Raw genomic sequence first — 14630 nt, forward strand, 5'->3', positions numbered from 1 at the left:
ACGGGATGCACCTCACACACATGGTTATGGGCTTAAAGAAGACGCCTGTACCATGTCGGATATAGAGGTTAAATGTATTACATTTAAGTATTGCATCCCGTGCTTCTACACCTGCATTGCTTGCTGTTTGAGGTTTTAGGCTGGGTTTCTGTACAGCACTTTGAGATGTCAGCTGATGTAGAAGGGCTATATAAATACATTTGATTTGATTTGATGTTACACTTTCTATACATCATAGAAGACTGAAATAGAACAAAAGTGTTTGATATTAGAAATATGAATAACATTCCACCCATGAGGTCACTAGTCATTTGACTGCAGGAAAGGGCCATAAAATTGTTGCTTGTGTATAGTACAGGTTGAATCCTTACTTGAGACTTGTAACTCACATTTTCACCCAAATCTCCCCTAACATCAATACATGATTTTCAGTAGGTTTTCATTGACTGTCTGTGTGCATTAAGCCCTATGAGCGTCTTAATAGATGTTATAGAGGGATGTTATGTCATCTTTCTCCCTCCCGTTAACCAACCATCATCCCCTCTGGCTTCCTGGTTAGCACTACAGCTGTTCCTACATTGTAAGTGTGCTAAATGTGAATAGAAGCATAAAAACATTGTGTATTGTGTTTGTATTGTGTGTCTGTGTGCCCTCATTGGCACTCAAACACAGTAGTGTATGTTCCACAGTACTACAATACATGTTCTAGCACACATAGAACCAATGGTGCACTGTTTAATGTTCACATAGAACCAATGCTGCACTGTTTAATTTTCACATAGAACCAATGCTGCACTGTTTAATGTTCACATAGAACCAATGCTGCACTGTTTAATTTTCACATAGAACCAATGCTGCACTGTTTAATTTTCACATAGAACCAATGGTGCACTGTTTAATTTTCACATAGAACCAATGCTGCACTGTTTAATTTTCACATAGAACCAATGCTGCACTGTTTAATTTTCACATAGAACCAATGCTGCACTGTTTAATTTTCACATAGAACCAATGCTGCAGTGTTTAATTTTCACATAGAACCAATGGTGCACTGTTTAATTTTCACATAGAACCAATGCTGCACTGTTTAATTTTCACATAGAACCAATGCTGCACTGTTTAATTTTCAATTGGGACAGACACAGTCCCTACGGGCTGCTCCGACAGGCATTGTGTGAATTTGACGTCTGTCTAAACTATACACCACTCACATAACACGCTTCATGTCCAAAGATGTCTGTGACTTAGAACCATACCAAACACCCTAATACTAATAACATGCCATCTGTGATGATATCTTTGTCAGTTCATTTTTAGCCAGGTTCGGATTAGGCCTACAGCTCTTGGAAGAACTAATCACCCATCTTCCTGTAGTGAAATTCCTTCCTCAGTTCTTTCTAAGGGGTCAGCTGTTTTAGCCACAATGAGAAAATGAATATGGATACATGTGATGTTGTCATGGTTGCTATATTTGACCTGAATTGGATTTGCTTCCTCTTAGTTACACCGGTCTTTGCCTGCTCAGGACATAAGAGGAGTCCACTGTTGTCCTGGTCATGTAGGGATATTAAAGTCTGCCTGGTTCTTCTGTTTATAGACCTGGACACTCTGCAGTGTTGATGGGTCCACGACAGCTCACTTAGGGAGTGTGGGAAGTCTGGGAAGTCTGGGGATATATTGATAGAAGCTTTCCTCCTCCCACTTGGCTGCTATGTGTTACACATGCTGCTGTTGGATGCTGTAGGTCAGATATGATCATTTACTTGGTAATGAACAGACAAGGTCTTAGTTTGTCCAGTCGTCAGCTCTAACCTCTCTCGATTCCAAAAGACAATTAGGACAATCCAATCAAGATTGCTTTGCTTCAAGGCTGTTCTCTTCTCACGACATCCCTCCCCTCTCTGTGTTTCATATGGCACGGTGACGGTGTGGCCATATTGTACAGAATGTCACAGTGTTGTCATGCTGTTGCAGCTCAACTCACCTCCCAGGATCCTCTATTGTTGTCACGCTAGGACAGCCATGTCACCCTGACTCCCTTTAGCTCAGATCATGTGAATTAGAAGGGGAAGCAGACTGTGCTGAATTATGTGGGAGGAAGTCTAGACACTCAGAAGTTTGGTAGCATGGTGCATGCACATTTAAGTCTGACACCAGTCAGCTAAGCCCAGCCAAGCTGTAAGTCTGACACCAGTCAGCTAAGCCCAGCCAAGCTGTAAGTATGACACCAGTCAGCTAAGCCCAGCCAAGCTGTAAGTCTGACACCAGTCAGCTAAGCCCAGCCAAGCTGTAAGTCTGACACCAGTCAGCTAAGCCCAGCCAAGCTGTAAGTCTGACACTAGTCAGCTAAGCCCAGCCCAGCCCAGCTTTAAGTCCGACACCAGTCAGCTAAGCTCAGCCCAGATGTAAGTCCGACACCAGTCAGCTAAGCCCAGCCCAGCTGTAAGTCTGACACCAGTCAGCTAAGCCCAGCCAAGCTGTAAGTCTGACACCAGACAGCTAAGCCCAGCCCAGCTGTAAGTCTGACACCAGTCAGCTAAGCTCAGCCCAGTTGTAAGTCCGACACCAGTCAGCTAAGCCCAGCCCAGCTGTTAGTTAGGCGGTAACCACCAGGCATAATATAAATCATGATACCTTCCTTTCTACATACCATGAGCACTGAATAGAGCACGGAATAGAGCACTGAATAGAGCACTGAATAGAACACTGAATAGAGAACTGAATAATGCACTGAATAGAGCACCGAATAGAGCACTGAATAGAGAACTGAATAAAGCATTGAATAGAGAACTGAATAAAGCACTGAATAGAGCACTGAATAAAGCACTGAATAGAGCACTGAATAGAGCACTGAATAGAACACTGAATAAAGCACTGAATAGAGCACTGAATAGAGCACTGAATAGAGCACTGAATAGAGCAGTGAATAGAGCAGTGAATAGAACACTGAATAGAGCAGTGGATAGAGCACTGAATAGAACACTGAATAGAGAACTGAATAAAGCACTGAATAGAGCACTGAATAAAGCACTGAATAGAGCACTGAATAGAGCACTGAATAGAACACTGAATAAAGCACTGAATAGAGCACTGAATATAGCACTGAATAAAGCACTGAATAGAGAACTGAATAAAGCACTGAATAGAGAACTGAATAGAGCACTGAATAGAGCACAGAATAAAGCCCTAAACAGAGCACTGAATAGAGCACTGAATAGAGCACTGAATAGAGCACAGAATAAAGCATTGAATAGAGGCCCATAGGCTTCCCCAGGACCACCCACCCCAGACCTCACTCATTCACTGCCCACTAAGGTTGTTTCCCGGGTGAGCTGTGCCAGTTGGTGTGCCCTTGAATGAGACAGCAGCCTACTAAGCACACTCAGATCCAGGGATTACAGTGAGGGGTTTAGTAAGGGGAGGAGTCTGAAAGGTGAAACTGTTGTGTGTTGTTGCTGTGTACATAATGCTATGCTATCATCCAGCATGCTGTGGTTTTGTGTGAGGGAAGCCCGGGAAAGTTCAGCTGAGGAAACGTCCGGGCTGAGTGCAGTCCTCGTGTTTGGTTTTTAGATCATTTCATTTGAAATTCTATCTCGTGCTTCAGCAAATAACTAAAGGATTTGCCGGGACTGATGAAATGTAATTAATCGTACCCACATTGTACTTTAAATTGAACCTAGATATTTTTGATGCCTGTCAACCAGCAGTTTGTATTTTACTATGACACTAAAGTAATTTGTTGATTGTTTATTAATACAACTACAACTATTAATACAAAGTCCATCATGTCAAATGAACTAAAACAACCTTCCCATCTCCTATCATGCTCCAATATATTGGTGTATACCATTCTAACGGTCAGATAGTCCACTTGGAATACATGTTGTTTATATTGTCTGTTGACAGTTATAGTGCTGTAAGGAGGATTTGTCCATGTGGACATTTTCTCAGCGAGTTTATCACAGTATTACCACACCATAATATGACTGTAATTTCCAGATAAAGGATGTCTGCTTTGCCCTGGGCACTGTTAGGCCCTGTTTAGTCCCTCATTATGGTTCGTCAAATAAATATCCTACAATAGCCAGTTGAAAAGGGCAATGCTTGAATGGACTCTTTAAGAGGAGGCTGTACTTGGCCTTCAAGTATACATTCCTCCAGCTCAGTGCTCCCTCTGTGGTCCCGCTCCCCTCCCCTAGCCCTCCCCTCCCTCGCACTCACTACTCCGTTCCCATAGGGGCCCTCGCCAAAGCAAACTCCAGAGAGGAAGTCTCCCCCTCCATTTTTATCTCTCTCCCTCTTTCACTCACTCCCTTCGAGGGGCCATGTTGGGTAGTTTAGGATTTTATTGGAGCACAGTGAGGGTAATGTAGTCATGGCATGTGGTGTGCAGCCAGGCTAGGAGGATATATGAAGAAAGTCTTATGGCTGTGATGCTGTGCCTGTGTGGTTTGGTTATGGCTGTGATGCTGTGTCTGTGTGGTCTGGTTATGGCTGTGATGCTGTGTCTGTGTGGTCTGGTTATGGCTGTGATGCTGTGCCTGTGTGGTCTGGTTATGGCTGTGATGCTGTGTCTGTGTGGCCTGGTTATGGCTGTGATGCTGTGTCTGTGTGGCCTGGTTATGGCTGTGATGCTGTGTCTGTGTGGTCTGGTTATGGCTGTGATGCTGTGTCTGTGTGGTCTGGTTATGGCTGTGATGCTGTGTCTGTGTGGTCTGGTTATGGCTGTGATGCTGTGTCTGTGTGGTCTGGTTATGGCTGTGATGCTGTGCCTGTGTGGTCTGGTTATGGCTGTGATGCTGTGTCAGTGGTCTGGTTATGGCTGTGATGCTGTGTCTGTGTGGTCTGGTTATGGCTGTGATGCTGTGTCTGTGTGGTCTGGTTATGGCTGTGATGCTGTGTCTGTGTGGTCTGGTTATGGCTGTGATGCTGTGTCTGTGTGGTCTGGTTATGGCTGTGATGCTGTGTCTGTGTGGTCTGGTTATGGCTGTGATGCTGTGTCTGTGTGGTCTGGTTATGGCTGTGATGCTGTGTCTGTGTGGTCTGGTTATGGCTGTGATGCTGTGTCTGTGTGGTCTGGTTATGGCTGTGATGCTGTGTCAGTGGTCTGGTTATGGCTGTGATGCTGTGCCTGTGTGGTTTGGTTATGGCTGTGATGCTGTGTCTGTGTGGTCTGGTTATGGCTGTGATGCTGTGTCTGTGTGGCCTGGTTATGGCTGTGATGCTGTGTCAGTGGTCTGGTTATGGCTGTGATGCTGTGCCTGTGTGGTTTGGTTATGGCTGTGATGCTGTGTCTGTGTGGCCTGGTTATGGCTGTGATGCTGTGTCTGTGTGGTCTGGTTATGGCTGTGATGCTGTGTCTGTGTGGTCTGGTTATGGCTGTGATGCTGTGTCAGTGTGGTCTGGTTATGGCTGTGATGTGGTGCTGAGTAAAGCCTGTGTGGCTTCTCTCCTATGAGATCAGTGTCCGATTTAGCCAGCAGGTCCCTTGTGGTGTCTGGAAGGGTCTGTTTTCTGGCTCTATGATGTCTGAGGCTCTACGTCTTCCTGGAGCTGCAAACCTCAGGGTAGAAATAGTACCAGACAGAAAGCTTTTGTTGGGAAAACAACAGCAATGGCAGTAATTACAGACTCCGGTTTCACCACTCCTCGCTTCTTAGAAAACCACAAACAGGTGAGCGGTCGAGTCATCATGGAGTCAGCTAGAGGTCTGGGTTAAATTCCCCTGAAAATGAACCTCAATGTCTGCTTCTGACTGCGTGTGTGTGTGTGTGTGTGTGTGTGTGTGTGTGTGTGTGTGTGTGTGTGTGTGTGTGTGTGTGTGTGTGTGTGTGCGTGCGTGCGTGCGTGCGTGCGTGCGTGCGTGTGGTTAGACAGAGAGGAAACAGACGTGTGTGTCAGGGAGGGAGACATGAGGTGAGTGTCCGGACAACCACAGTCATGCCGTACGCACTTGGGCCTTGTGATAACACAACTGCTGTGTGATTATAGCTTTATGGGCCAGAGGCACAGCTAGAAATGACAAGGTTTTGTGGTATGTTTTAGTCTTGAGTGCCGTCGTACAGTAGACTGAGGCGGTCAGTGCAGTGTGAGACCTGACTGACAACTTCCTCCCCGTCAGTGGGGGCTGCTGAGGGGAGGAGGGCTCATAATAATGGTTGGAACTGAGCAAATGGAATGGCATCAAACCATGTGTTTAATGTACAGTATTTGATATCATTCCAATCTTTCCTGTCCAGTCATTACCACGAGCCCGTCCTCCCTAATTAAGGTGCCACCAACCTCCCTTGTGTTCCATTGCTAGAACCACAGACTCATCAGAACTGTGAGACAGGATTTATTAACGCCAAAGCTGTCAGTCGGTACCACAGGCAATTTATCTTTCTCCTCTACGCGTTATTAAACCTTTCAATATTATATAGTAGAGTATACACTATATATACAAAAGTATGTGGACACCCCTTGAAATTAGTGGATTCGGCTATTTCAACCACACCCGTTGCTGACAGGTGTATAAAATCGAGCACACAGCCATACAATCTCCATAGACAAATATTGGCAGAAGAATGGCCTAACTGAAGAGCTCAGGGACTTTCAACGTGCCACCTTCAACGTGCCACCTTCATCCAGCAAGTCAGTTTGTCACATTTCAGCCCTGCTAGGAGTAACAACGGCTTAGCCACAAAGTGGTAGGACACAGAACCTCACAGAACAGGACCGCCAAGTGCTGAAGCGCAAAAAAACGTCTGTCCTCGAATGCAACACCTACTACCGAGTTCCAAACTGCCTCTGGAAGCAATGTCAGTACAAGAACTGTTAGTCGGGAGCTTCATGAAATGGGTCTCCATGGCCGTGCAGCCGCACACAAGCCTAAGATCACCATGCTCAATGCCAAGCGTCGGCTGGAGTGGTGTAAAGCTCGCCACCATTGGACATTGGACTTCTCTGGAGTGATAAATCACGCTTCACCAACTGGCAGGCCGACGGACGAATCTGGGTTTGGCTGAATGGAAGCAAGTCCCCGCAGCAATGTTCCAACATCTAGTGGAAAACCTACCCAGAAGAGTGGAGGCTGTTACAGCAGAAAAAGGGGGACCAACTCCATATTAATGCCCATGATTTTGGAATGAGATGTTTGACAAGCAGGTGTCCACATACTTCTGGTCATGTTCATGTAGCGTATTTTCCATTCACACCTATGTAGTATATACTTTTATGATACATCCCCTGTATATTTAAGCAATAAGGCCCGAGGAGTTGTGGTCAATATAACACGGCTAAGAGCTGTTCTTATGCACGACGCAACGCGGAGGTAAACATATCCTCATCCTCAGGCAGACCTCTCACACTGCCTAAGTAAACATATCCTCATCCTCAAATCAAATCAAATTGTATTTGTCACATGCGCCGAATACAACAGGCGACTTGCAAGCCCTTAACAAACAATGCAGATTTTGTTTTTAAGTAAGTAAGAAAATATTAACGTTAATGAGGCTATTTACAGGAGGTACCAGTACCGAGTCAATGTGCGGGAGTACGGGTTAGTCAAGGTAATTTAGGTAATATGTACATGTAGGTAGGGGTAAAGGGACTCTGCATAGATAATAAACAGCGATTAGCATCAGTGTAAAAAAGGGGGTCAATGCAAATAGTCTGGTTAGCCATCCGATTAACTGTTTAGCAGTTTAATGGCTTGGGGATGGAAGATGTTAAGGAGCATTTTGGAACAAGACTTGGCACTCTGGTACCGCTTGCCATGCGGTAACAGAGAACAGTCTATGACTAGGGTGGCAGGAGTCCTTGAAAATGTTTAGTGCCTTCCTCTGACACCACCTGGTATAGAGGTCCTGGATGGCAGGGAGCTTGGCCACAGTGATTTACTGGGCCGTACGCACTACACTCTGCAGCGCCTTGCAGTCGAATGCTGAGCAGTTGCCATACAAAGCGGTAATGCAACCAGTCAGGATGCTCTCGATGGTGCAATTGTATAGCTTTTTGAGGATTGAGGACCCATGACAAATCTTTTCAGTCTCCTGGGGGGGAATAGGTGTTGTCGTGCCTTCTTCACGACTGTCTTAGTGTGTTTGGACCATGATAGTTTGTTAGTGATGTGTACGCCAAGGAACTTGAAGCTCTCGACCCGCTCCACTACAGCCCCATTGATGTGAATGGGGGCGTGCTCGGCCCCCCTTTTCCTGTAGTCCACAATCAGCTCTTTTGTCTTGCTCACGTTGGGGGAGAGGTTGTTGTCCTGGCCACGCAGTTGTGGGTGCGTAGCCACGCAATTGTCGTGGCAGATCTGTTGTTGTCTACCCTTACCACCTGGGGGGTGGCCCGTCAGGAAGTCCAGGATCCAGTTGCATAGGGAGGTGTTTAGTCCCATGATCCTTGGCTTAGTGATGAGCTTTGAGGGCACTATGGTGTTGAACGCGGAGCTGTAGTCAACAAACAGAATTCTCACGTAGGTGTTCCTTTTGTCCTGCTGGGAAAGCGCAGTGTGACGTGCAATAGAGATTGCGTCATCTGTGGATCTCTTGGGGCGGTATGCAAATTGTAGTGGGTCTAGGGTTTCTGGAATGATGGTGTTGATGTGAGCCATGACCAGCCTTTCAAAGCACTTCATGGCTATGGACGTGAGTGCTACGGGGCGGTAGTCATTTAGGCAGATTACCTTGGTGTTCTTGGGCACAGGGCCTATGGTGGTCTACTTGAAACATGTAGTTATTACAGAGTCATCAGGGAGAGGTTGAAAATGTCAGTGGAAACACTTGCCAGTTGATCAGCACATGCTCTGAGAATGTTGACCTGTTTAAAGGTCTTACTCACATCGGCTACTGAGAGTGTCTGGAACAGCTGCTGCTCTCATGCATGGTTCAATGTTGCTTGCCTCAAATCGAGCATAGAAGACATTTAGCTCTTTTAGTAGGCTTGTGTCACTAGGCAGCTCGCGGCTGGGTTCCCTTTGTAATCCGTAATAGTTTGCAAGCACTGCCACATTCGATGAGTGTCTGAGCCGGTGTGATAGGATTCAATCTTAGTCCGGTATTGATGCTTTGCCTGTTTGATGGTTCGTCTGAGGGCATAGTGGGATTTCTTATAAGCATCCAGATTAGTGTCCCGCTCCTTGGAAGCGGCAGCTCTAGTCTTTAGCTTAGTGCTAATTTTGCCTGTAATCCATGGGTTCTGGCTGGGATATGTATGTTCGGTTACAATGGGGACGACGTCGTCGATGCTGAAGCCGGTGACTGATGTGGTATACTCCTCAATGCCATCGGATGAACATATTCCTGGAACATATTCCCGTCTGTGCTAGCAAACAGTCCTGTAGCTTAGCATCCACGTCATCAGACCACTTCCGTGTTGAGCGAGTTATTGGTACTCCCTGCTTGAATTTATGCTTGTAAGCAGGAATCAGGAGGATATAATTATGGCCAGATTGTGGCCGGATTTCAGTCCCTGGCCACTAGGAGCGCCGCTTCTGGGTGAGCATTCTCTTGTTTGCTTAGGGCCTTATACAGCTCGTAGAGTGCGGTCTTAGTGCCTGCATCGGTTTGTGTTGGTAAATATACAGCTACGAATAATATAGATGAAAACACTCTTGGTAAATAGTATGGTCTACAACTTATCATGAGGTACTCTACCTCAGGCGAGCAAAATCTTGAGACTTCCTTAATTTTAGAGATCGCACGCCAGCTGTTGTTGACAAATTGACATAGACCAACACCCCTCGTCTTACGGGAGGTTGCTGTTCCCTCTTGCCGATGCACGGAAAACCCAGCCAACTGTATATTATCCATGCCCTTGTTTATTCTCGAGTGATTGCACGTTTGCCAGTAGGACGGATGGTGAAGGCGGATTTTCCACTCGCCGACGAATTCTCACCAAGCAGCGAGATCTGCGCCCACTGTATTGGCGTCTCCTTTTAATGCGAATGATGGGGATTTGGGGCTGGTCTGGGAGGAGCTGTAAATCTTTCACTTCCGATTCATTAAAGAAAAAATCTTCGTCCAGTCCGAGGTGTGTAATCGCTGTCCTGATATCCAGAAACTATTTTCGGTCATAAGAGACGGTGGCAGAAACATTATGTAGAAAAAAAGTTAATCACCACGAAAAACCCACAGAATAGCATGATTGGTTAGGAGCCCGTAAAACGACAGCCATCCCCTCTGGCTCCATCTCTAGGTGATCGCAGACCTCTCACACTGCCTAGGTAAACATATCCTCATCCTGACACAGACCTCTCACACTGCCTAGGTAAACATATCCTCATCCTGACGCAGACCTCTCACACTGCCTAGGTAAACATATCCTCATCCTGACACAGACCTCTCACACTGCCTAGGTAAACATATCCTCATCCTGACGCAGACCTCTCACACTGCCTAGGTAAACATATCCTCATCCTGACACAGACCTCTCACACTGCCTAGGTAAACATATCCTCATCCTGACGCAGACCTCTCACACTGCCTAGGTAAACATATCCTCATCCTGACGCAGACCTCTCACACTGCCTAGGTAAACATATCCTCATCCTGACGCAGACCTCTCACACTGCCTAGGTAAACATATCCTCATCCTGACGCAGACCTCTCACACTGCCTAGGTAAACATATCCTCATCCTGACGCAGACCTCTCACACTGCCTAGGTAAACATATCCTCATCCTGACGCAGACCTCTCACACTGCCTAGGTAAACATATCCTCATCCTGACGCAGACCTCTCACACTGCCTAGGTAAACATATCCTCATCCTGACGCAGACCTCTCACACTGCCTAGGTAAACATATCCTCATCCTGACGCAGACCTCTCACACTGCCTAGGTAAACATATCCTCATCCTGACGCAGACCTCTCACACTGCCTAGGTAAACATATCCTCATCCTGACAAGTGTAGACTTGAGGGAAGGGGCTAGATTACTCTGTCTCACCACTGGAGCCAGGGCCCCAGTGCTGCACAGAACCTGTTTCAACACTGCCCCTTCCTGGATCATTGTCACATGGCCAAACATGCCGCTATGTGTGGCCCCTTTGCTCAGTGAGAGAGAGAGAGAGAGAGAGAGAGAGATGTTAGGTAGTCTCTCCTAACAGTAGCATCATCTTGCTCAGCAGAGTGAAGCGGGAAACATTGCGTGACTCTACGATCCGTGCCGAGGTGTAGCAGCACTGGCAGAACATTTTACTCCAGTTGTCCATCAGATTCCAGCGCCATTACTCTGCTCTTCATAGTTCTCTCAGCCCTCTCTCCCACACAGAGCAGAGAGCAGCTCCACTCCACCTAATGATGCGGTATGGTGTAGCTCTGCTGGCTGCCATCCAGACCAGCCTGGTTGTCTGCTACTCCCAGCCTAGACACACACAGAACAGAGCCCTCAGCTCACTATTCACAGCCAGACCTCTTATAGACACATCTACTGCTGCCCTCACACACTGACGTAGGTCCACTAGCTGATGTTGTATGACACATGGATGTTTTCTCTGGAATACACCTCAACTGAGATGATGTACAGTATCACACAACTCTGAGGAGGATGTTGTGTTAAAGTGTTGGGCCAGTAACCGAAAGGATGCTGGTTCGAATCCCCGAGCTGACATGGTGAAAAATCTGTTGATGTGCCCTTGAGCAAGGCACTTAATCCTCATTTATCCTGTAAGTCACTCTGGATAAGGGTGACTGCTAAATGATGTAAATGTATGGGGGATTTGTACAGTATGAGGAAGTGTATTGCACTACTCCAGTAGATTCCTGTGGATGTTGATAATTAATAGCCTTTCTCTTTTCTATCTAGTCTCACAGCCCAGTTCCAGCCAAAAAGTCCAAACTGGTGAAACTACACTCTCCATCAGCTGACAAAGAGAAGCAACCTGATTGGTTACAATCTCTATCAAAGTCAGCGAACAAGGTTAGTAGCTCATGTTCTTCACTTTGTGTGTGAAATGTGATTTTTTTCCAAGGTCAGGGGATTCTACAGATGTAGGATCTTAATGTGAGACTGTTTTCTGAAATGAATCCTGCAGCAACAGGACATTTGAATTATTATGTGGATTATAATTAATGGACATTTTTTTGTTGGGGTTGATACATTTTTCATTAGGGAAAATGAAGTCTGACATTTTTAATTGGAAATTACAAACTTTAGAAGCCTTTTTAAACCTTGAATACACAACAAGTTTGCATTTCCTGCTGTGCAGGTAAGTTCTCATCAAAAAAAGTGATCAAATTAAGATCCTATGTCTTTATACAGAGTCCTTGTCTAATTGACTGTGTTACCTTACCTTATACAGTTAGATAATTAATGTTGTCAATAGTCTTTTTAACAAACCTGTCTGCCTTATGCAATACAATTTCACTTCTCCTTTCCAGGGATGTTTTTCAAATTACCCATTTCACTGTATTAAATTAATTCTATATTTTGTCAGGATCTGAAACGGGTCCATCTGAAACAGAGGTCGTCAGCCTTCCGCCCCTGGTCTTCCAGAAGTCCATCTGCTGAGAAGGAGAAGTCTACTAGTCACAATGAGAGGTCAGTCAGAGACAGTCATGTTGTCATAGTTTCACTCATCCATTTCACCACACCACACTAAAGGAGTGTTTGGCTGTAACATTCCTAAGGGATTACAATGTAATGAGGACCAATAACTACATTGTCCGCTGCTATGATCCCTTACTTTATATTGTTGAAATACACTAAATAAGGTCACTTGTATTTTCTTGTCATAACAGATTCATCCACAAAAACATAGACACGTCTGTAGTGCCAAATGTGGCCCCAGCTCTGTTGGCCTACCAGAGAGAGGAGCAGGCCCCTGTGGGCCACAGTCAGGCTCTAGCCAGGGGAGACCAGCACATCAGCTCCATACCAGCACCACAGTGTGGAGACTCCCAGCCTGGGCCCAGACCTGTCCACATCAACACCAACACTAATTACACAGCCAACGGTGTGGAGGACATGGAGACTGACAGGGAGATCGAGGTGGACGACTGTGATGACTGTGAGTATGACACACTGTTGTTCAGACATTCGGTAGGAGAAATAGGGCACCATGACACAAATTTCTCCAACTCTCAAGGACAGGCAACCTAACCCAAGCTAATACTACTGGAAGAAGGCTATGGTTAGATGGCCTGATCCCTGTGACAGACCACCATCTAGTGGTTGGTCTGTGCAGCACAGAGCACAGAGGGCAAGCTCAACTTGCTTAACAGCAGATGTCGCTGCTGCTCCAAGAAATTCTTTAGGCTTCCCGCTATGAAAGGCCCAGTGCAGTCAAAAATGGGATTTCCTCTGTTTTATATATATTTCCACAAAATGAGGTTGGAATAATACTATGAAATTGTGAAAGTTATGTTAATACCATTTTGGTGTAATAGATGAAATTCCAGCCTGTTTTGGAAGGATGGAGTTTCAACCTGCCTGCTGATTAGTTAATAGACCAATAAGAAAGAGAGTTCCAAACATCTCTGCCGATAACTGCTAGTTTTCAGTTTTCCTGTCCCCACTTAGACCACTCCCAGACAGTCCTAGTGTAACAGTATAGCTTCGGTCCCTCTCCGCACCCCTACCTGGGCACGAATCAGGGAATTTCTGCACACATCGACAACAGCCACCCTCGAAGCATCGTTACCCATCGCTCCACAAAATCCGCGGCCCTTACAGAGCAAGGGAAACAACTACTTCAAGGTCTCAGAGCGAGTGACTTCACCGATTGAAACGCTATTAGCGCGCACCCCGCTAACTAGCCAGCCATTTCACATCGGTTACACTAGCAAATTCTTACTTGAGAAATTGCTCTTTGCTAAGAAGCTATTTTGTTTCCTTCTGACCATTTTGATTGAATGCAATCACAGTAAGATACTTAATTATTACCCAGAAATGATTTTATATTGAGGTAAAATGGCTACATTGGATCTTTAACATAATGTTTTGTTTTTCTGTCTGTCAGACCCACCATTGGTCCCCTCCTTGGCATCCCCTCCCTCTGCCTGTTCCAGTGTGTACCAGACCCTGACCCCCCAGACCACCGTGAGGCCTCTGGAGGGCCCAGTCCGACTGGTATTACCAGGGGAACCGTCATGCCCAGAGCTGGACGCGCTGAGACAGAACCTGTATGGATGCCTGGACTCCAAGGAGGCCAGGGAGAAGTTCCTGCAGGAGATTATTCAAATGAGAGTGAAGCAGGAAGAGAAATTGGGGGTTGCTCTGCAGGCCAAACTTAGTCTTCAGCAGGTAAACCTCCCACTCAAGATCCAAAATGGACCCCTTTGACACAAAAAGGAAAACAGTTTCTTTATGTGTAGAGACAATCTTGAGGTGTTTTAAAGATTATGTTTCTACACATATATATACATATATATTTTTATTCCCCCACAGGAGCTGGAGTTTGTGAGGGTGTCCAAGAAGGGGCGTCTTCGAGAGGCCATCGAGGCCAAACACAATCTGAGGAAAGAGATAGATCACCTGCACATGGAGTGGGACAGGAAGATGAGGGAGGCTGACGAGTCCCGTGGCCATCTGAAAAGAGAGCTGGAGAGAGAGATACAGTTACGGGTCTGCGACAAAGGCTGTGAGGCTGAACGCCTGCGATCCAAGTACTCCACACAGGTAAGACCAAGATCCTAATGA

At 46.0% G+C, this 14630-nt stretch overlaps 1 protein-coding gene across 1 annotated transcript in view; it reads left to right on the forward strand.

Annotated features, from left to right (window-relative positions):
- Positions 1-14630, forward strand: part of LOC106565969 (ski oncogene) — a 55580-nt gene that overhangs the window by 38652 nt on the left and 2298 nt on the right. Inside the window, exons 2-6 of the mRNA XM_014133686.2 lie at positions 11796-11909; positions 12427-12530; positions 12731-12999; positions 13951-14234; positions 14379-14609. Coding sequence (XP_013989161.1) covers positions 11796-11909; positions 12427-12530; positions 12731-12999; positions 13951-14234; positions 14379-14609 — 1002 coding nt within the window. The remainder of the gene's footprint in view (positions 1-11795; positions 11910-12426; positions 12531-12730; positions 13000-13950; positions 14235-14378; positions 14610-14630) is intronic.

This window comes from Salmo salar, chromosome ssa12, assembly GCF_905237065.1.
Source record: "Salmo salar chromosome ssa12, Ssal_v3.1, whole genome shotgun sequence".
NCBI classification, from domain to species: domain Eukaryota; kingdom Metazoa; phylum Chordata; class Actinopteri; order Salmoniformes; family Salmonidae; genus Salmo; species Salmo salar.